Raw genomic sequence first — 25,065 nt, forward strand, 5'->3', positions numbered from 1 at the left:
ATCTCGTATCCTGTTCACCTCCATAAAATTGTCCACCTCTACCCTCGCCTCAGCCCGACTACGACTGAAGTTTGCATTCATGTTTTTGCATTTCGTCCACCCAGACTAGATTATGCCCAATAGTTTATTGAGCAGTCTCCCATCCTTCATCTTCCCAAATCATCCAGTACTTTGCTCCCTGCCTGTAACTTGTGTCAAGTCTTCTTCACCCATCAGTCACCTCCTTGCTGTCCTTCATTTCATCCCACTAAGCCACACTTCAGATTTAGGTTGTTTATCCTGTGATCACGTCCTTTTGTAGTCTTGTGTCTCCCATCTTCATAACCTCTTTTGGCCCTACAATCCTCGTAGAACTTTACTTTCCTCAAATTCTGTTCTTCTACACATCTCCAGCTCCCTTCGTGTCGTTGTTAACTGCCTAAGTTCCAAAGTCTGAAATTCTTTCCTCCTTTAAATGCTACCTCTTTGCAAGGCAACTAATGGATAAGAGGTAACTTGGTAGTTTCAGAATTATTAACTGATATTCCCATCATGTTGTTTTACACATACAAGATCCAATGGGGTAAATGTTGTTTTAACAAGGATGGATTTTTGCTGCAACAGTACAAAAGAAAATGTACTCCAGAATTCTTTCAAAGGCAGTTTGCCAAGAAATCAACTGGTATTAAATGTACCATTAACACATGCTTCTTAAAAATGTTATTAAGTGTTGCAGTATAGTTGAATTACTGTTTAGTTTTCAAATTGATTGGAAGAGTGAGGTGAGGATTTGAGATTATAGTGAGTGTACAAGCTGAAGACATTTATTTCAATGCTGTTTCTGTTCTTCTTGTAAACAGGATACAGGAATTGGGAAAACTGTGAATGGATTCAGGAAGCATGATGTGGTTGGAGATTATGCCAAGAACTTAGTCTCTAAGTGGAAGAAGCTGGTACCCCAGGAAGTAGAACGGTATTGTTTTAACAGCACTCTCGGCTTAAATAGTGAAGGTTTTCTATGTACGCTATACATGCGCATTTTCCCAAATTGTGTTTAATATATAACAAAAATTCTTGAACTTGGAGGAGAAAGAATTATTTATCTTGTGTTATGATACATAGAAAGCTAAAACTGACACTTGATCCCTCAATATGGTAGTTTTAACTCTGAAGGTTGTCATTTTTAATTGACCCCAAACTCAAGCTCATTAGTAAGTTATTGTCACCAGTTTTGTAATTGGAAATCCATTTTTTATATTAATGTAAAAATAGAGGGAATAGAATTCCAAATTAAAGTGATCAGGAATCTGAACTTCCAAGTAATAAATTTTTTTTTTCTTCATGTTCTCCTATGAATGTCCTAATGTCCTAGTTTTTAATGGTATTAAAGATGAACAAGTGTAATGCAGTATCTCTCATTCTATGGGATGTGTCCATACCTCTGAGTTCAGAAACCCAGGATCAAGTCCCACCTGCTCCAGTTATGGAAATAACTTCTCTGAACAGGTTGATTAGAAAATATCTAAGAATTAGAATAATATAGAAAAGCACTTTAGTAAAGGGATGATTAGAGTTTGCAGTTGAAAAAGTAACTTCCTTTGCTTCTCCACTATCTGCCCCACAAAAAAAAGTCCCTGATATTTGATTAACAGGAACATGGCACCAACTTCAGTACTTTTCAGGATTATAAGTTTGAACTGTTGACTCGTCTGTTTCAGGTAAGTTTATTTAAAATATTCTGTTCCTTTATACAGATATAATAATTGTAACTTAAGTTAACATGCGTGAATTGGACATAAAAGCTATCTTTGTTCAACTATATTGTTACATAATTCAGACATCGATATGACTCCTTGCCTTCCCTTCCCTGCACTCCGTTCTGGTCACCTCATTACAGGAAAGATGTGGAAGCTTTAGAGTGGGTGCAGAGGAGATTTACCAGGATGCTGCCTAGACTGGAGGGCAAGTCTTATGAGGAAAGGTCGAGGGAGCTAGGGCTTTTCTCATTTGAATGAAGAAGGACGAGAGGTGACTTGATAGAGCTGTACAAGATGATGAGAGGCATAGATAGATTGGATAGTCAGAGACTTTTTCCCAGGATGGAAATGACTATTGCGAGGGGGCATAATTTTAAGGTGATTGGGGAAAGGTATAGGGGAGATGTCAGAGGTAGGCTCTTTGCACAGAGAGTGGTGGACGTGTGGAATGCGCTGCCGGCAGTGGTAGTGGAGTCAGATACTTTAGAGACTTATAAGCAACTCTTGGATAGGCACATGGAGGATAGTAAAATGTATGCAGGGTAGATTGATCTTAGTAGGATAATAGTTCAGCACAACATCGTGGGCCAAAGGGCCTGTACTGTGCTGTACTGTTCTATGTTCTGTATTCTATGATCCAAGTTCACTGTAAAGCAATTATCTTTAACAGCAGCATTCTTAGAAGGGCCAGACGCTTACTTGGGGATCAGAGTCCTGATTGCCCTGCAACTGATGTATCAGCCTTCAGTCATTCTGCTACAACATGTAAACATCTTGTTGATACACATTTTGCTTTTATTCGCTGAGTTTGAATGAAAAGTAGTTTGTTTTCTCTCCAAGCTAATTGAAGATTAGTGTTTTAATTATGTTTCTCTGGCTTCTGTTGTGTTTTGCTACTGATCCAGTGGTGATTTATCTTGCCTTTCTGCCATTGAAGCATAGGCTTTTACTATAGGAGAAAACAATTTGACATTGTATGCCTATGCTGACCTTCAAATAACTATTCATGTGTCCCTCATATGCGAACATTTACCATTTCTGTCAGCAGGTTTGATTAGAGGAGCTCAGAGCTGATTCTGATGTTGACACTTAACATGAGCAAATGGATACTTTTTAGTAAATATTAGAAGTCAGTGATTGAGAGTTCAGCTTGACTTTGTTCAATGTTCGCTCAATTAAACATGCGATCCAATTGTTAACCCTTCTGCCTGGCAGAGATCTGAGATTGAAACTAGGACCACCGTAAACTGTGTTGCTCGGTTTCACATTACCTGTGCTTTTGCCAGCTGTGCAATGTTCTTTTAAAAATAGAGTCCTTTCTTATTGTGTAAGTACTGCTGCAGTGCCAATTAGAATCTTCTTCTGGCCTGTCATTAATTATATGTTTATTTTGTTCAGATCCACCAATACATTGGACGAGCGAGAATTTAGTTATAATAAAGGAGTATCTAGAAAGAGACACCGGGACCCTCCTTCAGAAGATGATTATGGACAAACATTCCAGACCCTTCCTAGAGAGTCCAGTGAACCAAACTATGAACATATTCAAGGGAAAAGGAGACACTTATTGGAGAGTGAGAAATCTTTCAGGTCTGGTAGCTATAGCTACCAGTCTTCAAAATCCAATTTTAAAGAGGAGGCAGAGAGATGGACTAAATCTCCTCCTGTGGAGGACTATGATGAGGAAAATGACTATTCTGAGGAAGATGTTGAACAGCCTATGCAGCCATCAAAAAGCTTCCATAAAGCTCCTCGGGACCACCACAGCTCAGAGGTGGAAGTGAACACAGGATGTGACAGGGAACATAAGTCTTTGCACAAGGAAAAGCAGCAATCAGCTACAAAAGATGAAGAAAAATATAAATTTTCCTCACTCCAAATGCAAGATAAAATAAGATCTTCCTTAAAGGAACAGCATAATCATAGGGATCGAGGAGAGTTTGCTTCAATAAGTTCCAGTCATAAGAAAATTCGCCAGCAACCTGAGGAAACTTTAGAATGTAAAAAATATAAGCACAGAGACTCAGACAAACGAAAACCTGATCATGAAGAACCAAGGAATACATCGGAAAAACCCAAAGAGAAACCTACATCAAGTAAACAGAGAGAACAGTCAGATTCAAAAAAATCAAGGCCTACAGAAAAGCATCAGTCTGTTTCTTTCCCTAAGGACTCTACTAAACCAGAAGCAGCTGATGACTTTGAAGAACCGACAATGTCATTTGAGTCTTACCTAATCTATGACCAGCCACAGAAAAAAAAGAAAAAGGTTAACAGACCTGTTGAGAAAGTTAAAGAGACTCGGCCGGATAAATCCAAAGGGTCAGATAAACTTGTGTCAAAATCAGGTTCTAAAAGCTCAGACTCCTCTTGTAGAGAGAAGAATGTTGAGGAAAAGAAGAAATCCAAACGGCACATTGAGGAAGTGCCTAGTGTTAAACCCAGAAAGGTAAAATTAAGATTAAATAAAATTGTATTAGGTGTCATAATTAATCCTGGAACATTAAACTCCTTTACAGAAGTTTAACAGCCATCTTGTTTGTGAGATCTGGGTGACATGGATTAAAATTCAGCTCTTTAGGTCTGGTGTATATGTATTTATATTGTTGTTTGCACTTTTGAGTGTGACCACATGGGATTAATGACCACAGTTCTCCTGTGTATATTATAGTGGGTGATCAAGGAGAGGAAGAGATAAAGACTACTTTATTGCTTATAGTGACTAAGTCTGAAGACACTGTGTTCTTAGAATTGTTTATAAAAGTTGGTTCGTCTGGTATTGTATTTTTGACTCCCATAGAATCACATTCAGCAAGAATTAGATAGTCTGTAGGGGTGTAGCCATTGGAACAGCAGAGAATAGAAAAAGAAGCAAGTGCACATTTGAGCCTCAAGATCCTATGATGTCATTCTGTGAATCACATAACTATGTTTGTTTCAAACTGTACATCTGTAACAGAATTCTTGGGCTAATTGTATTTTTTTTGCTGTACGAACAATTGTGTTGCCTGTTAGGTAGAAACCTGCCCACAGACTGGATTTCACATTCAAATTAAGTATCAGCTATTTTGTCCCATTTTATTATTATTGATAACTGTGTGTTTGGAAGAGGAACAATATGCATTTAGTGTTTTAATTTGACAATGAAATTCTTAAACCTCAGCAATGAGTCAAAAATATGAACCAACATATGAGGAACTAAACCAGTGTCACCATTAATTTAGCCCTGTCAAACACTTGCTCTGCAATCCATTAATAAAATTAGAAATTAGTCTCAAGATGTGTGAAAATGGCAAGAATGTTGATGAGGTTGAATTCTATGTTAAAATAAAAAGTCCTGTTACTTCAGGCTTTGGTATTGACTGCCCTGAGATGCTAAGTACAGGTTTGTCAGGTTCAAGAAACGTGGAGAACAAATAGACTGACTTGTACTTGTCCAGCATCATTGTAGGAAGTAGCTATCTAAGCATCCAGAATATTTCAGAGTAAATGATTTTGCTTCATTTTCCATTAACAATGAAAAGCATCTGTGATTACTATGAACCAATGCTACAAGTTCCCTCTGATTGAACCTGAAAATTTTATTTGCTACAGCCAAGTATGTAAGTGGACTGCCCAGCCACAGATTGGCATTGGAAACAGGTTAGCTATCAGACTCCTGGCCACGGAATTAAATTTGGCGTTGTTTGAAATGTGGAGTCATTGAACAGATTTTTTTTTTTGATTATGACATTAATTCTCATTAGGTAAGTATTAAAATAAATAGTGGTATTGTCAGTGTCCTCAGCAACACTTTATTAGTCGAAGGCTATGTACCTTAAAAGTAGAGTCAATCACAAAAGAAAAAGAAGTGGAGATGTATTAGCAATTATGTATGTAGTTTTACTGTGGCCTGTATCTCTCAGTTTTGGCATTCCAATATCAGCTGCCGCTGCACGGATCTTCAATTACTATTTGCCATTTAAAGACTGAAATTTTAACGTTGCTTTTCCTTTCCTCTTTCTCAATAGATGATGATTGATGTAGTACCTGTATTACCAGATATCCCATTGCCACTCATCCAACCCAACTACAGACCCCTTCCTTCAATGGACATGACCCCATTATCACCACCAAAAAGGAAAGGTGAGTCATTCTGTTGTAAGTTGGAATTGTGAATACAGTCACAGTGTGAGTGAATGGGATTTGGTGTAAGTTAAGATAAATACTGCGGATTTTTGGAATGACTTAAGGGTGCAGGGGTTGCAATTGGAAGGCTGGCCAGGAGAATGCTGGAATGTTGAGATTGAGGTTGAAAAAGCATGAATGTGAGTTTTAGCAGAGATGAGCTGAGGCAGAAATGGGGCAGGCAGTTTAATAGAGGAAGAAGTAGATTCGGGAGATGAGAGGTTGGAAGCTCAGCTCCGAGTCAAGTAGGGAAGCTAGCTCGTGAACAGTTTGAGTAGAATTTTGTCAACTGATGGGAAGTTTTTGCTGCCGACATCAAATTTGACTGAACACTTTTCTATCTTGGCCAATCAATGCCAAACAGGTGGGGAGCCAACCAATAACTGATGTAAGTTCAGTGGTAGTTTCAGCATGTTAAAGGAATGTGCTATATTTAAATGCAACCTGCAGTCTTCACGTACCATGCATAATATACTGAGTTTTCTATTGGTGATGAGGCCCCAGTGAAGGGTCAGAAAACCAGGCACAACCCAGTCCAAAACTTGGAGGACCCCTTCAAAAGTAACTTGTCGGACTCCCTTTCCCAAAATCTGCTTACCAATTAGAAGATGTAGCAGCTGTTCTGAGAGATAAGAGGATGCAGTGATAGTCACTGTACTGTGATTGGGGTCAGGTTTCTCTGAGGCTAGTTGGGTAGGCTATGATACGTTTATGGTGAGGGATTTTGTTACAGAGGCAGCCATTGTCATTGGAGGCTTAGTAGTCAATCGATGGATCACAAATTGGTCCAACTGGAATGGCCCTGCTGAGCTCGCAGAGAGGCCTCCACAGTCTACCAGGCCGACGAGGGCCTAGCTGCTTATGCTCTGTTTAGCTGCAGTCCTTGCAGTGAGATGGCAACTGTTGCAGGTGTCCTCTGCCTCTGTCTGAATTCTGAATGAGTCTAAAACATATGCCTTTAGGGCACACCTGTTGTTACCCGGTATCTACCACCACAGCTTGCCTGAAGAGCTGAGGTCCCTAGGACTAGCCTGGGATGAATGAGTTGTGGCACCTTGCCAGGAACCATATACATGTCTGCAGAATACTTTTATGTTGTCAGAAGCTAATCGTTTGTTCAGCAAGAGGGGAGTCTTCATGAAAGCGCATTGCTGCTCTGCAGGGACCTCGATAGCCGCATGCATGCAGTCTGTGGGAAGTGAGCTGTGACTCTGGTATTGACTGGAAAAGAATGGGAAGAAAAGAAGATCACTGCTAATTTATCAGCTTCCTTTGTTCCAGTTTGCATCATTTAGTCTTTTGACCAGGTGTGTGACAGGTGTTCTAGTTGAGATTGTGTGATCTCAATTAGTTGGGGAGAAGAATGAATGAGGGTGAGTAGGTGTGTGCGCAGAGTTATAGTGAGTGTGGGTTGTGCATGTTTGTGTGGTGGGTGGATGTCTACTTGATAGCTGGAGATGCATGTGTATGGGATGAGTGTATGTGGATAGGGGTGGGTGGATGCATGTTTGTGTGCATGCATGTAGGTTGAAAATGTGAGTGTTTGGTGGATGAAGAGTGTTGTTTTTTACTGCAGTGACTGGAGTTTAATTCCTGAAGTGCTTTGGATATGAAATGCAGTTTCCTTTCTGCTCCAGCTGTGTCTGTTCTATCCGAGGAGGATCTGGGATTTACTGGTCGCCGGTTTAACTCAAAGATGCAGGTGTATTCCGGATCAAAGACTGTCTACCTCCCAAAGATGATGTCACTGTATGAACAGTGTATTCGGGTTTTACAAAACAACGTGGATTGTAAGTCACAAATAATCATAAGTGTGCACTTGCCCGTAAAATTAGGACTGCATGATATATTCCTAATAAGAAAGTAGTTCTGTATTGGTTCCAGGGTTGCCTGATGCTGTGCTTTCAACATTTGAATTAAGACATAGGTACTGCTTTTTGTAAGTTTTAGATTTTTTTTGTTTGTCGCTTGATCCCCAGGAGAAAGCACCTCATCTTTGACACTAATATGTGCTTCAGAGAATTGGAAATCTCTTGACTACTCTATGATGCCATGCATTGGTGTTCCAAACTACTTTGTTTGATCTGTCTGTCTCAACAAATAAGTGTAAAGACTTTCATCCTACCTTATTATCGAGGAGATAATTATATGTAATTGTGAAGTAACACTTAAATGTTAGCATGTATTGGTCTTTTTATTTAAACCAGTGCTATTTTCCAATCTCTCTTTTTAAAGGCTTTGGCCTCTTGATGTGGTATGGTTCTGCATGTGCTAAGATTTCTAGTTCTTCACCTAAGCGAACATTATTCATGTGTAAACTTTGATGACTATAGGCAAGATACTTGACACAGGCCGACAGATGTCCAGACTTCTTCCAGCAATGGCACATCTCAACATTGTAATTTTGAATTCCAGCCTCCATTGACTTAGTTCCTTTCTTCCCTCCTGTTGTTTCCTTCTACATATGTGGTGGCTTAATGTGGTTTTCCTCCCTTATCTTGGTTTGAACTTAGATGGTCTCAATCAGCAAATGTTGCTGGGGATTGCTGAATAAACTACAGTACTGATCATATCCACCATTAGTGGGAAGGGATTTGAAGATCTGCTTCTGTGGTTTCAAATTAGCTGATTATCAGAACCATTGACCTCAACTAAGGCAATGCCCGAGGCTAAAACTTGCTGCATTCCTTGCAAGGACATCTGAGCATTAAATATACTAGTTGTATATTTGAAGTTGAGGGAAAGCGAAAAGTAGAATCATGTTTTACCTATTGCTCAACATAACAATTCACATGACAGTTAAGTAAAATACCATGATAGTTACACCAGTGACCAGGATTCCATTTACCCTTTTTTCCCCTTAAACTCTCAAACTAAAGATGAGGGCTGTATAAAAGTAGTCACTGTAGTCCCAGAGGACCATAGGGCCATTCTCTCATTACAGATGACCGGTAACCTGAAGATCACCACATCTTAGGCAAGGGGTGAGATTGAAAAGATGGGACCTTCATGGTGACCTCAGCCAGTACAGGTATTGAACCTGTGCTGTTGGTGTCACTTGACATTGCAAATCAGCTGTCCAGCCAACTGATGTAACCAGCCTGTGCTGTAGGGCTGTATATTGGAGCTGAATTAGAAGCACTCCAATGTTAAGACGAGATTTATGAGTTTAGAAAGACTTCAAATAGACGTATCCCAGGACCGCTTTTCTCAAAGCTTTTATACAATTACATGTTGACTTTTATTCCTTTTTTCTTCCATGTTGCTGAGATAGCATTTCGCGGGTCATAGTCATTCTCCAGAGCCCTGTCTGAATGTGAAAAAACACTTAATATGAACCTAGATTGTAAGGAGTGGCAGATATCTTGATTGTGGAGCAACATCACATCAGTTGAATTTGAACTAATCATCTGTGCAAGTGTACATTCTAGCATTGGCCACAGGATAATGGTCAGTAGAAAGATGTCTTTATTTACCCCTCTACTTACCTTAAATCTAGAAACTGAGGCATTTTGCAGCTACCAGAGAGAAATGTTTTGTCTAAAACATACACCCTTTTGTGATTCGTATCATTTGGGAATGTTATTGACAGGAAATTCCTCGGAGTTGCTCTTCAGGTGATGTTACTTCATGAAGGCCCTGCATGTACTGTTTTATCTTTGTGTTGCATATTTTTGTCAGTATCTGCTGTGCTTTCTCGCAGCTATTCATGAAGTTGGAGGAGTGCCATTTGAAATTTTAGAACCTGTGCTGGAACGATGTACCCCTGAACAGCTATATCGGATTGAGGACTGCAATCCGGTAAGCCTGTGTTCTGACTCCTAAAAGGGGAAGTTAATGAAAAAGTACAGGAGCTGCTCATTTGTGGTGGTCTACTTTTCGCTAACAGTAAAACAAATTATTGTCTTTTCTACAATCCTAACTTTATTTATGGGGGAAGCAGGATGGTGAGATGCTGGCACAGTCATAATCTCACTGGGTTAGTAATCCATTGGCCCAGTCTCAAGCTTCGGGCACAAGTGTTCAACTGCAGTGATGGGATTTGGTGGAGTTTAAATTAAGGGAAGGAAATCTGGAATTTAACATTAGTCTCAGTACAGTGAATCATGAAGCTATAATTTTGTTCTAAAACCAATCTGGTTCACTTATGTCTGTTAGGGAAGGAAATCTGCCATCCTTACCTGGTCTGTGCTACATGTGACTCTTAACTGACCTCTGAAATAGCCTGGCAAGTCACTCTGTTCAAGGGCAGTTAGCGATGGAAAACAAATAATGGCCTTGCCAATGATGCCCACATCTCTCAAAAGAATGAAAAAGAAGTGGTTTGTAAATAGAAGTACTTGAAAGTGTGAATTAATAAGGTGTAAGCTAAGGTCTCAAAAGTATAATTATTGTTCCTAGGCTTTTTAATCTTTTCTTTGCAATTCAAAAGGTTTTGTGGAAAGAAACAGTTTGAGAGACTTTATAAATCTACTAAGAGGTGTGGTGAAGCACACTTTTGGGCCAAAATCAAAAACCCTCAAAATTTGTTGTGATCTCAGTTGAAATATTTTTTGCTTTGTCTAGTCTTTGCCATGTCATGTCAATGCACACATTGATAAACGAAAGATGGGACTTGTTTTTCACAACTTTGAATCCCAAAGTACTTTAAAATGATGTAATTGCATCTCGGGTAACATGGTATTCAATTTGTCCGTGACGATATCACGTGAACAGCAATGAAATAAACATCCAGATAATCTGTTTTAATGTTTGTTGTTGAGAGATGAATATTTGCCAGGCACCTGATGAACTACCCTGCTTTTCAGACAGCTAGCCAACAGCAAAGGTCTGCTGGTGTATTTCAAGTAAGTTATGGTTAGACTGGGAAAATTTACACCCCTGGAGCCACATCCCCAATAGACCACGTTGTTGATATGATGATAGCTGCATCTTTCCTGTCGGATCCTAGAACCATGCTGAGTTAGCTGATGTCACCCAAGGCAGCCGTAGTAATGTGACCTACAGCCTTAGCACCCAATGGCTGCAGAAGTGAACATAAACCAAGGCACCTGATTCTAGATGCTAACCGGTGACCCACTACAGGAAGTGGATCTGAGTTCTGCCAGATGTAACCAAGATCAAACTTGGGTGTGATGCCTCTAGAGGTCAGATTATTTGCTGGCTTCACAATGAGTGCATGAAAAATATTCTCAGTACCATAGGAATAAAAGGAGGAAGTTACAGATGGATTAGCTATAAATGGGGAGATGGCAGAGAAAATTTGTGGAAATTGATCTTGATGACATGCATCCTAGAATGATATAGAGTACTGGGAGGATGTGGCAAATGATCCGAACCCTATAAACCGTAAGTCAGGAGACTTGAGGGTTCCTATAACTACACATTTGTTCGAAAAGTACAGAAAGATAAATTGGGTAACTGTGAGGAAGTCTAGCATGAGCAAGTAAACTTCTGGAGGTCATTATATTGGAGATAAAGTTAATACTTGGAAAGGTATGTTAGTTTAGGAATTGCCAGCATTGATTTATACAATACGGTTTGTGCCTAGGAAAGTTTAATTTTTGAGGAAATAAGAAAAAGTATTGACAAGGTAAAGGAAATTAATCTTTATCCATTTTCGAAAGAATCTTCGTGATGCAGGCAAACTAGTTAATAGTATGGTTTGAAATTAGAATATGGTAGCGTGGAAAAGAAGTTGGATGTACGTATCTATACAATAGCAAACAGGTAATACTAAACCTGTAGCAACCGATAGATAAGCTGCAGTTAAGATATAGTGTACACTTTGGAGAGGGTGCAGAAGAGACTTCCTGAGATGACAAATGGGGAATTAATTGTTTTAGTATGAGGAGTGATCAGGAAAACTGGTATTCTTACTTTTGCTAATTACTTTTTGTTCCAAAGGAAAAAGTGCTTTTTCAGGAGCAGATCAAAAATTGCTTAACTTGGTACAAAAGTAAGATCTTTTTAAAAATGTGCAATTAATAAAGTTAGGAGAAATGGGGAAGGAAAGCTTTCCATCATGTAGGAAAGTACTGCGCTATAATGACATACATTAGGGTAAGAGTCATGCTGCATCCAGATTCAAGGCTTTTTCGTAGTTGGTGTCTTGGTCACTACATGCAGCATCATCAAGTTAGGTGTTGACTGGGTTCCTAAATATGCTGAGGTACTGTACTGTGAAAGATAAAGGTTCTTTTTAGAAATTAATGTTTTTCATTAGTAAAAGAGATGGGTGTACTCCATGCTTGGAAAAAAAGGATGTACCATACAGCGGCATCTGTTGAAACAAGCCATATTGTAGTGTAATGGAGAGCTTGATAGTCTGAGAAAAATGAAAATGGAACACAGTGGGCAGCAATAATTCAGATAACATCAGCTGTGATCTGCAAATAATTTATAAACAACAATTATTTCTCAATGTCGTTGGCCAACTGACAAATGTTGGCACTAATGGAAAAAGTTAGCTTTTGATGTGTAAGTGTTAAGCTCTATAAAGTCCAAGATAGGTATGATGTATGAAGGGTACACCTCAGGGCATGTTTAGCAACGCATACCCATTGTGGAAACCAAGTCATTAAAATGTGGGAGCAGAGAGTTGCTGTTTGTTTCCTGTGGCTATTTTGTCAAACTAGCTGGAAGTTTGGAAACTTTGGGACAAGGGTGTCTTGTTGGCTGTTTAATAAACACTAAAATAGTTCATGCTGGTGCAGGTTTCACAACTACACAGTCACATGTAGACATGAGGATGAGGTTACTGTTTTCAAAAGAGCTGCCAGCATGGTCAGATGATCTGAACCTGACTTCAATCAAATGTTTTTTCAGACATCACATAGAACAAGATCAGACTAGGTTGGGAAGTTTTGCAGTTGTCTACAACATTTCTAAAACTTTTTTTGCCTAATTATTTTCGCTACTTTGAGAATTTATTTAGTTCTTAACCACTACGTAATATTCACCATCTTCTTGAGTTCTCTGCCCAAAAGCAGTTCTAACCCACACCAATGAGGTCTCAACCAAGGATAAGGAAAAGAGGCAGCTCCCAAATACACTCCAGCAGAAAGAGATTGAACCCCATGCTATTGGTATTAATCTGATGCACGTTGGTCATGCATCTAACTGAACTAACTGGTCTCCCAAGTTTGTATTTTACTGTATAAGTATAAACAACAACGAATTTCAGACAAAAGTTTCCTCCCTTTTCCATCATGCTTTATCAAACTGATTTTACTTGAACAGACTTTTCTCTTCCCTTTCCCCTCATCCCTCCCTGCCCCTCTTTTCCCCTCCTGCTCCTGCCCACCTCCATCCCCTGTCCTCCCCACCTTGCCCCTCCCTCCGCCTTTGCCTTTCCTCCCTCCCTTTCCTTCAAATGGACAGAGAGAGATAGTAGGCCATTTGTGCAAGTGAAGGACATCACAGCCAAATGTAATCCCATTTAATTTGATCTCCAAATATCAGCACTCTCTAGTGGAACATGATAACAATCCACTTGCAATATTGGGATTTTCTTGTTCTGTAATTAGCTATTACAGACCAAGAATTAATCTTTCATGGTCACAAGACTCGGTTACTTACAAATTATAATTTAATATTCAGAGCTCATTTATCTGGTACTGCTACTGCCTCTATTGAATCATGAGTGATGTGCATAGAACATAAAACATAGAACAGTACAGCACAGTACAGGCCCTTCAGCCCATGATGTTGTGCCGACCTATTATCCTACTGTAAGATCAAACTAACCTGCATACCCTTCATTTTACTATCATCCATGTGCCTATCCAAGAGTCGCTTAAATGTCCGTAATGTATCTGACTCTACTACCACTGCTGGCAGTGTATTCCACGCACCCAACACACACTGTGTAAAGATTCTGTCTCTGACATCTCCCCTATACCTTCCTCCAATCACCTTAAAATTATGCCCCGTCACGATAGTCATTCCTGCCCTGGGAAAAAGTCTCTGGCTATCAACTCTATCTATGCCTCTCATCCTTCTCTCCAAAGAGAAAGAGCCCTAGCTCCCTCACCCTTTCCTCATAAGACCTACCATCCAGTCCAGGCAGCATCCTGGTAAATCTCCTCTGCATCCTCTGTAAAGCTTCCACATCTTTCCTGTAATGAGGTGACCAGAACGGAACACAATATTCCAAGTGTGGTCTAACCAGGGTTTTATAGAGCTGCAGCATAACCTCGTGGGTCTTAAACTCAATTCCCCTGCCAATGAAAGCCAACACACCATACGCTGCCTTAACAACCCTATCAACTTGGGTAGCAAATTTGAGGGACCTATGGACGTGGACCCCAAGATCCCTCTGTTCCTCCACACTGCCGAGAATCCTGCCATTAACCCTGTATTCTGCATTCAAATTTGATCTTCCAAAATGAATCACTTCACACTTTTTTCCGGTATGAGTTCCATCTGCCATTTCTTTGCCCAGCTGTGCATCCTGTCAGTGTCCCGTTGCAACCTACAACAGCCATCCACACTATTGACAACTTCACCAACCTTCGTGTCATCCGCAAACTTACTAACCCACCCTTCCACTTCCTCATCCAAGTCATTTATAAAGATCACATGTTAAACAGATTGTCAGTGAAATTTTCAAATACTTAAAATTGTGCAAAGTAATCCACTGGTGTAGTAGAAAGTTTGAGGAAGTTGGCTTTCATGTTTTGAATTCCGATGATCAAGGGTTATAGTTGGATGTGCATTCAATTTGTGGTTTGTACTTTTGTATGCTCTAGTTCCACAGGTTTCAGTAAGAATGCCTAGAATTTTCAAAATAAGATAATTATTTTGATAAGCACTTTTCAATTTTCATGCTTAATTAATGAATTAGTTCTTCTGTTTAGATAACTTCTGATACGTGGCTGCAGGTTTTTTTAAGCCATGCCTTATTTGCAAGAAAGGAGACTAAGTACACAATTACAAATGATGATCTTATTGAACTACTGAATCCTCACTTCAGCTTCTGTAGAAAATGTAGGTTATGGTATTTAGGCACAATATAACTGGAAATGGACCTGGAAATGATGTTGTATACCCTTTGAAAATGACCAATGGACAATATGGGATGTCTAATAAATATTGCCACCTCACATAGAAAGGTCTTCTTCTATTTCTGCAGTGGTGAGTTTTATAGAGCTGAGTTGTATCAGCCCTGATTCAGCAGCCAATCATGGATTGAAATTTGTCTGGACCAGTGGCACAAAAGGGACAATAGCGATCAGCAATTTGTTTTATACATGTCTCATTATCTGCTCCATTGACTGCCACCCAAGACCAGTTTCATCTTCCCCAGTGTCTAGATGTTGATATCCAAAATTATCCTTAGTATTTACACTGATCACTCCTTAAGAGTTGAGATGAATTATTTTCCAGAACATCTGCTGTCTCTCTCTCTTCACTATTAATTCTCTCTAGTTCCTATATACGTACAGATGTTAGATTCTGATCTGTAGATCAGATCTAATCTCTGCTAATTCACCCAAGAGGCCAGTTTTAATAGGCAAGCCTTGATGGTGAGAATAAATAGATTAGTTGATTAGATGGAACTTTATAGCTGTAACTAATCCTGTCCTTCTAAAATACCCATAAATGTGCACTTTCCAACACCTTAGTGATACAAAGCAAAAATTCTGGAAATTTGCTCCTTCCTGTAGGCTCTTGGTATTGTGATCGATTGCATCACTACTAATCTTTATTGACTGCACTAAACTAAAACAACATTGTGATAATTAATTTGGGGATTAATATGGTTGCGTATAAATTCTGTCTGTGATTAATGTACAGTACAAAAATGCAGTGTAGCTTCAGTGAAGACTGATTTTGGAGGATGGTAAATTAGCTATAGAGGTGCTTTTTAAAGTTTAAAGTTTAGGATTATGTTTCACATGGAATGGTTGGACCAAAGGGTCTGTTTCTGTGCTGTATGACTGTATGCGTGATGATTTTAATTGATTAGTTTCAATCTCTATCTTTCAGTAAATGGGTAAAGGGGAATTGTAGCCAAAAACAGGTGGCATATGGTTAAAAAAGCTATGTTAGATTTGGTTAAATTGGTAAGTACCACCTGTGTCAAAAATGCTATGCAAGAAAAGAAAATCTAAGCCTTTCCTTTGTCCTTGACTTGAACTTTTCCCATCAGTATCTAATTGTGCATTTCTACTGCCAAACAGACTTTTGTTGAAGAAACTGATCACCTGTGGCTGAGACACTGTAAACGAGATTTTAAGAACCAGGACCGACAAGAGTTTGAGTCATGGCGTGAAATGTATCTACGTCTTCACGATGAGCGAGAGCAGAAACTGCGAGCTATAACACAAAGCATTAGTTCAGCACATGCCAGCAAACCAAAGGGTAAAAAGCTATTTTAGTGAATGCAATAGTTTAACTAATTGGCAGATATTTTACTTTGAGTTGTAGTAATGCAATGAAAGAACACCCGATATTTTCATTTGTTTCAAAAGATTTGTTGCTGCTAGCACTTTCACTTGGAGGTATCCATAATCCATAATTCAATGTTCAACTATTTTTATAGTTTAGCATGTTATTATGAACTGTAACTAATATTTGAATATATTGTAAAAGCAGATTCAAAGTGACTTTCAAAATGGTGCTGGATATATACCTGAAAAATAAATAAGTGCAGGGCTATGGGAAATAATTGACTAATCCTTTCAAAGATCTGGCACAGGCATGTTATGCTAAATGGCCTCTTTATGTTCAGTATGAGTCTATTATTTCACTTTTTGTAAAGCAAATTCTTACTAATAGGTGAGGAAGGAAATGATATGTTGGCTATTATTGCTGGAGGATTTGAACGCAGGAGTAAAGGTGTCTTGCTGCAGTTGTGTAAAGCCTTGGTGAGCTTCACCTCAAGTAATGTGTGCAGATTTGATCTCCTTACCTGAAAAAGGATATACTTGAATAGAGGGAGTGCAATGAAGTTTCACCAGGCTAATTTCTGGAATAACTGGATTGTTCCATAAGAGACTGAGGAGACAGGGCTTGCAGTCTCCAGAATTCGAAAGAATGAAAGGTGATCTCATTGAAAATTAAAATTCTTACAGGGTTCAACAGGCCAGATGCTAGAAGGATGTTTGCCCAGTTAGGGATCAAGAACCAGAGGGCAGAATAAGTGGTAGGGCCATTTAGGATTGAGAGGAGTAATTTTTTGCACTTGGAGGATGATGAATCTTTGGAATTCTGTAGCCCAGAAGGCTGAGGAGGCTCAGGGTATGGTCAAGAAAGAGATGGATATATTTATGGATATTAAAGACTTCAAGGTATGTGGGGAATAGTGTGGGGAAAATGGTGCTAAGTTAGAAGGTCAACCATGATCTAGTTGCATGGAGGAGCAGGCTCACGGGGCCGAATGGCCTAGTTTTGCTTTTATTGACTATGTTCCTAAGGTGAGGAGCAGAATATCTTTCAGTTCTTTGTATATCTTTAAAACTTGCTGATGAACATACTTTTTACCACAGCAGCAATACATTTGGTTTTTGCATGTTCTTTAAATATAGCTTCTCTGTGAATTGACCATTTCCAATTTCATAACATTTCCTGGTTTTACTCAGTGTTGCCGAACAAAGAGACCTTGGAGTGTAGGTTCATAGTTTCTTGAAAGTAGAGTCACAGGTAAACTGTGTAGTGAAGAAGGCGTTTGGTATGCATGCCTTTATAGGTTAGTGCATTGAATATAGAAGTTGGGGAGGTCATGTTGCGGCTGCAAGGGACATTGGTTGGGCCACTTTTGGAATACTGCATTCAATTCTGGTCTCCTGCTTTAAGAAAGGCGTTATGAAACTTGAAAGGATTCAGAAAAGATTTACAAGGATGTTGCCAGATTTTGTGGGTTTGTGCTATAGGGAGAGGCTGAATAGGCTGCCACTATTTTCCCTGGAGCATCGGAGGCTGAAGGGTGACCTTTATTGAAGTTTATAAACTTGAGGTGTATGGATAGGGTGAATAGCTACGGTCTTTTCCCCAGGTTAGGGGAGTTCAAAACTAGAAGGCATAGGTTTAAGGTGAGAAGGGAAAGAAATAAAAGGCACCAAAAGGGCAACTTTTTCACGTGGAGGGTGGTGCATGTAGGCAATGAACTGCGAGAGGAGGTAGTGGATGCGGGTACAATTACAACATTTAAAAGGTGTCTGGATGGGTTTACGAAGAGGGAGGGTTTAGGGGGATATGGGCCAAATGGTGGCAAATGGGGCCACATTAATTTAGGATATCTGCTCAACACGGAACAAGTTAGATCGAAGGGCCTGTCTCCATGCTGTACATCTCTGAGTCTATCTCAGGTCATCTGCTGCTGAAGCTATCATTTATGCCTTCATTGCCTCTAGACTTGATGAGTCAATGCACTCCACATTCTACTCACCATGTACTTGAAGTCATCTAAAACTCTTCTGCCTGTGTCTTAACTCGCACAAGTCCTGTTTCCCTTTGCCCTGAACTTTGTGCTCATTCACCTATATTGGCACCTGGTCAAGTCATGTCGGGTGGGGGTGATGCACTGGTAATGTCTCTAGATTTGTAATCTGGAACTCTTAGGCTAATGTTCTGGGGATATGGGTTCAAATCCCACTATGGCAGATGGTTGAATTTGATGAAAAGCTGACCTAATGGTGATCCTGTAACCATCATCGTAAAATCTCATCTGGTTCCCTGAAGTACTTATAGAAAAGGGAAATCCGCCATGCTCGTCTGATATAAGCCTGCATGTGACTCTGGATCCACAGAAATGTGGTTGATTCATCTGTAAAATCCTCCAGCACTCCAAGAAATCTATTGTTGTATAATTTTGGCCTCTTGTGCATATTTTTGATTATTTGACCATTTGTGACTGCATCTTCAGTTGCCTAGGTCCTAAACTTTGCAGTACTCTCCCTATACCCCTCTGCCTTTCTACGTTGTTTTCTTCCTTAAAACCTATCTTCTTGATATAGTAATTGTCCGTCACTTAATATCTCCTTATGTGACTCAGTGTTATATTTTGTTTTATAATGCTCCTGTAAAATGCCTTGGGATGTCTTATGACACTCAGTGTTATATTAATGCATATAGTGATCAAATGTAGGATTGGAATGATCTGGTGCAGAAATTCGAGACATTTTCAGTGTTAATTTTTGTTGGTTCACACTGACATTAGTTTAACATACTGCTTCTTTTCCCTCAGCCTTGAGGTTTTCATTCATCCAAATCTGTTAACTACATTTTAGAACAGGGGTGGGGAACCTGTGGCCTTCTGTCTATTTGTTCACAAATACTAAATCCGCCTTTTAAAATCTGTGTACCATTTTAAAAATTTTTACTGGTAACCCAATCATGTCAAAAACTAAGAAAAGAACATTAAAGGAAGAGGACAGAGCATTCAATGAAGAATGGGAATTGCAGTATTATGTGGTTGCTGTGAAAGATAAAATGATGTATTTGCTCTGTGATGCCATAATTGCAACAATGAAGAAATACAATGCATATCAGTATTATGCAACTCATAAGGACCACAAATATGCTAAACTGGAAGGAGAACCCTGAAAGTCTGCACTTAAGGAAGTGAAAGATCAAAAGCAGCAGCAACAGCAAATATTTAAAACCATGTCAGGATGAGGGACTGACATCACTGAAGCAACTTATAAAGTAGCATATAAACTTGGAAGAAGAGGTAAGCCATTTAGCGATGTGGAAATCATAAAAGAATGCATTGTTGAAATTGTAGGATGTTTATATTCAGATAAGGTTAATAAGTACAAACAACTACCTCTTTCAAGAAGGACCATAACTGATCGGCAACATGAATTTGCCTTCAATGTAACAGAACAGCTTCATAGAATATGCCAAGGTGAGGACATTTATTAGTCAATTGCCTTGGATGAATCCACTGACATTCCAGACTCAGCGCAGGTGTTTTTTTTTTTTTTTATTCGTGTTATAACTGTGGATTTTCATTGCCTTGAGGAGTTAACCCTTATGGTGAGGACACGTGGAATTGACATCTTCACTCTCAAAGAAAAATGCCATGAAGCGAAACTGAATTTATGTAATTTATTAAGCATATGCACAGATGGTGCACCTTCCATGAGAGGAAACTGTGAAGGATTTATTGTATTACTACAAAAAGAATTACCAGATCCAGATACTTTGATTTCCTCTCATTGTCTTTTGCATCAACAGAATCTCTGTGCCAAATCTACAGTTTTAAGTGACACATTAAATAAAGTTATAGGTATTGTAAACTACATTCAAGCAAATGTATCACAGCATTGCCAATTTCGCAACATGCTTCAGCTTGATGATGAAACATTCAGTGTGGATTGGCCATATCAGTCTGAAGTGCGCTGGTTGTCACAAGGACAAATACTTGTAAAACTTTTATCTTTGCGAAAACAAATCACAAGATTTTTTGAGGAACTGAATGAACCATGTGAATTGTCAAAAGAGGATTTCTGCAGAAATGCTGCATTTTTATATATAATGTCAAAGCAAACTGATCTGAATATTTTTTGCAAGGTAAAACTAAATCTAAAAATGATATGTGGCTAAAATCCAGGCATTTTTGAAAAGGTCAGCTTTTTCAAACTCTTCTTACCCAATCGCAACTTTCAGCTTGAACACTTTCCTGAACTGCCAAAGGTAATTAATGAACAGGGTACAGGCAAATCATTAAGGAAAGGTGACATGAAAGAATACACAGCTGTTCTAGACTCCCTGATTGAAGAATACAATGAAAAGTTTGCAGATTTTGAGAAATATGATCTCGCACTGAAACTAGCTTTTCAACAGCACCTGGTTGATGTCTCCAAAGCACCTGTTGACTTACAGATGGAATTGATTGAGCCCTCAGAAGATAATATTCTGAAGTCTCTGTTTGACACTAGGAAGGATCCCATTGAAATATGGAAAAATGCCATTGAATACCCATATTTACATCAACATGCTCGTCGAATGCTGTCTTGTTTTGGCACAACCTAATGTTGTGAATCAACATTTTCATATGTGACACAAACTAAAATGCGCTTGAGACCTCAGATGACAGATATTCACCTGGAGGACCAATTAAAGCTATAGTCAATGATGTTGGAACCAAATATCTGATTCCTATCTTGCAATAAGCAATCACAAAAGAGTAATTAAATAATTTGTTGTTCATGTTTTTCACTTATTAGTTCTGTTGTTAACTTTGCCAAACAACTGTGTCTTTGCTGAATTTTTATATTGTTTAAAATCCTCACATAATAGCACGCATTAATTAAAATTAGTAAATAAGTTGACAAAAATATGGCATTTTATTGTATCTGTTAAATTCTCAGCATGCAGCCTAATAGGATATCGGTTAAATAAAATGTGGCCTTCCAATGTAAAAAGGTATCCCACCCCAGTTTTAGAACCTGTCTTGGGAAAAGCGGCTGGATTAGTTTTGACAATTATAATTTTGTCACAATTTAGAATGGGTAAATTTCCAAATTCGACTGTCAAGATTGCATTATGAAAATCTAGCAATGTGCGTGGGCCACAATGTTTGTTTATTTTTGGACAGTTAGAGTTAAATGACAGAAAAGTGAGTGTTGCATTCCTGATTTCCTGTAATGCATTCCTGATGGGCAAGGTTGTGTGTCTCAAGTATCAATTATTGCAATAAACTTTGGGATGCTTCATAGTAACTGAGAAATGTACAACATGTATCTTTTTCTACCTCTAAATACTGACTGGCTTGCGTTTTAAAAACAGGCCGACAAGCAAAGCTGGCCTTTTTAAATACTGAAGTAAAGCCACCCAGAGATGTAAGGCGCAGACAGGAGAAGCATGGAACTGGAGTATCGATTTCAGCACCTCCGAGGTAATGCCCCATGTTAATTTAGATATGGTATAATGGACCCTTAATCTACAAGTCGCAGTGTTCAGTTTTGGTCTTTTGACAGGCTAAGAAAGGCTTTTCTAGACTTACATAATTGACTTTATATGATTCTTGGTGTCAGAAAGCTGGCGAAAGAATCACCTGTTGAGAAATTATATCATCTTCAAAAACCTCAAACGCCATAGTAGGATAAGTGTGTAGAATTATATTTAGAGCTCTTGAACTCATTTTGTTTTATTCCTTACTATCTTTTTCTGTAGGATAAAGATGCAAAGTCAAGTAGGAAGCAGTGGCAGTGGAGGAGGCAATCAGTCCTTTGATGGTCCTAGTACTAGCCATGGCTCCACATCATCCAGTCTGACACCCCCCAATAGTGGAGGAGGACTCCATGAATCCAAGAAACCCCAGGTCAAAAGTAAGTTTTAAATATATGTATTTTTTGTTGTCCCAAGACTCCCAGTTCTTTTTTAAATAGTGAATCTGTGCTTATTGAGTGAAATATGACTGCAGAGGAATGGGAAACTCACAGCTCAGTAACCACATCTAATAATTTCAGTTAATATATTGTGTTAGGCAATAAAGATCTGCCACCTGACTCTTGTGATATCTCAACTGAAGGATGCTTTGCATAGTGTAGCTCAGCTATTCAAACCTGCAAGCACCTAAGCTTGATTCCTCGTGTGACTTAATTGGAGCAGCAATGATACATCATAGGAAAAAATATCATTCAGAGTTACTGTTCATAGTTGCTGACTCGAATGTCTATGTATGTGGATGCTGGTCAGAGATAAGATTGGCCTTGGATATCATCTCTGTTCCTCCTGTTTGCTGACTTGGATTAACACATGGAAAAATATGATTTGGCGAAGGCATATGTGGCTACTGGGACCTTTGAACTGTTTCAGAGCAAAAGTGGCTACCTTCAGAAAAGCACGATTAACAAACTTGAGGGAGTTCCCTTTCATGGGGAATCTTTAAATTAGCAGTTCTTTAGAGCACTTGCAGTTTGCCAGTTTGAGGAACTCAGTATTCGTCCAGTGTGATGACATTAGTGAAAATAATTTGGAGTATTTCTTCAAGTGAAGCTATTGATTGCTTGGGCTCCTTAAAAGGAATTGCGTCACTATCACAGGCAAAAATGTACGTGTGCCTGGCAAGAGAAGAAAATTAGTGACTTTAAAAAGTGACAATGAAATGGGGATTATAATGAAAGTTAACCATGAGGTTCCATTTCTTTAAAAAAAATCAGTTTGGAAAAACTGTGAATGAACAATACAATTTTGTTCATTGTGCTGCTTATTTCGATTTGAGTGTTTAATAGTTACACAGTGAGTTGTGGATCTTTGCTTGGAGCAGGATTGACAGGAAGAAGCATCTGAAGTAATGGCTGCAAATATGCAGTATTTAGTTTCTTCAACAACTTGCATGTCCTACAGCTCCTTAAGTCTTCTAGCACCAGTAACTTGTACAGTCCAGCTGACTGCAGTCCTTAGCAGTTACTGTTTAAGCAAGGATGTTGACTATATGTATCCATAATAAAATGTTTAATGTTCCTCTCTGTGAGCTATAAAAAGTGCTAAAATTCATTTCCCTCCCAATTCTCAGATTTTTAACATTGGCATTTTCTTGTAAACAACTGTGTAAATACATGTGTACCCATATGATTTACTTTTTGAATTGCATCAACTGTCAATTCTTCTAATATGAGTGGCGGAGAGCATACTGTCAGTCGTAGCAGTTGGAGATAGAAGCCACTGACCATAGATCAACCTTTGGCTGCTTCAGGAGGGAAGTTCACCTTGCATTTTGGTGTATTTCCTCTGTAACCACCCTAAGAACTGTATTGAAAGAAGTCTAGATGAGTCCTTGCTGGTTCCACCAAAGAGTGATGCTTGAACAGTGAAAACAGGAAGAAAATGACGAATGAACAAAAGCTGAAAGATGTTGAGCACCAGTTATGTGAATAGAGTTGTTTCTCCTCCATAAAAGTTGCTGCTGTTACTATAAAACTTTTTTATATTTTTGTTTTTCAGAAATTGCACCAATGATGGCAAAAACAATAAAGTTTTTCAAGAACCGTTTTAGTCGAAGATAAAATGTGTGTGAAAGACAGAAGGAACAGTAACATCACCCCCACTCTTTGAATAGTGATGTATCTACTGGTCCTATTCTGAGCCATTTTGCGTGCTCAAGAACATAAGGGTACAAATTGCAATACCAAGAACTGAAAGACAGTTTGTGTGCTTGAAATGATGTCTATGGATTACATCTTATTTTTAAAAATATTTTATTATTTTACATTTAGAAGCGAAAATGTAAGCTCTTGTTACTGGGCACTGAGTGTTTTATTTCCCCTCTAGAATATTCATGTGTAAATAACACTTGGGCCTGTCTTGTTGCACAAAATTTAATCATTATATTTTCCAAATCCTTTACATTTTTAAATTGTCATCATAAAGACATGTTGATTTTAATGATGATGAATTTGAGGCCTAGACAATATTAATGTTGCAGTATTGGTTTTAATGTTCTTTCCCATTGTTCTCTTTCTATCTCTTTTACTATTGTGCCAATCTTTTCGCATCTCATGCTCTACAGCGGTTTTGGCATTTTAACATCGGTTGCCTCATTTGGGTAGGATTCATGGATCGTAAATTACATTAACATTGTAGGAAAAGAAATGCAGTCACAGAAATAATTCGTGCCATCTTGACTTCTGTTTTGTGGTAATATTATTTCTCCTAATAAAGTCCTGGTGCTAAAAGTAAACATGTGACACTGACATGTATGTTGGCTGGTTTTTGAAGCTGTCAAGAATGAGATTGTAGATTGATTTGAATTGTCCACTTTTTTTTTGTAGCAGCTGCATTTGTAGGACAGCATATCAAATAATCAACTTAAAAGATTGACAACCTTTGGTTGATAGTCGCACTTCAGAATTTTGCCAGTTATATCACCAAATGTTAATTATGGCATAGGGCAGCCATGTTTTTGTGGTTTTATTGGGATTATTTATTCTGTAAGCATGATTAGATCAATCATTTCACTAACTGCAGGATTGTTACATTTCATGTGAAAATTAGTTATGATAAATTATACAATAATCATCTTATTTGAGAGTTAGAAGTTACTTGAGATCCTGCTGGCAGATAGCTATACATTACAGTAAGATGAATTTCTCATGTGTAACACTAAATTCTGTATTTTCCTTTCTTGGGAAAGACCTACCCCAGCTCAGTTGGTATGGTTCATATACATTAAAGAACAGAACATGTCTGTTCATAAAATTAGCCT

The 25,065-nt window shown here is 38.7% G+C and overlaps 1 protein-coding gene across 1 annotated transcript in view; it reads left to right on the plus strand.

Annotated features, from left to right (window-relative positions):
- The window catches only part of eloa (elongin A), a 48,851-nt gene extending 24,311 nt beyond the window's left edge, over window positions 1-24,540 (plus strand). The window contains exons 3-11 of the mRNA XM_048612863.1: window positions 840-952; window positions 3,135-4,185; window positions 5,747-5,861; window positions 7,541-7,693; window positions 9,607-9,704; window positions 16,091-16,271; window positions 21,645-21,753; window positions 22,032-22,186; window positions 23,805-24,540. Of these exons, the coding sequence (XP_048468820.1) occupies window positions 840-952; window positions 3,135-4,185; window positions 5,747-5,861; window positions 7,541-7,693; window positions 9,607-9,704; window positions 16,091-16,271; window positions 21,645-21,753; window positions 22,032-22,186; window positions 23,805-23,866 (2,037 nt within the window). The 3' untranslated portion in view covers window positions 23,867-24,540. The remainder of the gene's footprint in view (window positions 1-839; window positions 953-3,134; window positions 4,186-5,746; window positions 5,862-7,540; window positions 7,694-9,606; window positions 9,705-16,090; window positions 16,272-21,644; window positions 21,754-22,031; window positions 22,187-23,804) is intronic.
- Window positions 24,541-25,065: the final 525 nt, after the last annotated feature.

This window comes from Rhincodon typus, chromosome 27, assembly GCF_021869965.1.
Source record: "Rhincodon typus isolate 14 chromosome 27, sRhiTyp1.1, whole genome shotgun sequence".
Taxonomy (NCBI): Eukaryota; Metazoa; Chordata; class Chondrichthyes; order Orectolobiformes; family Rhincodontidae; genus Rhincodon; species Rhincodon typus.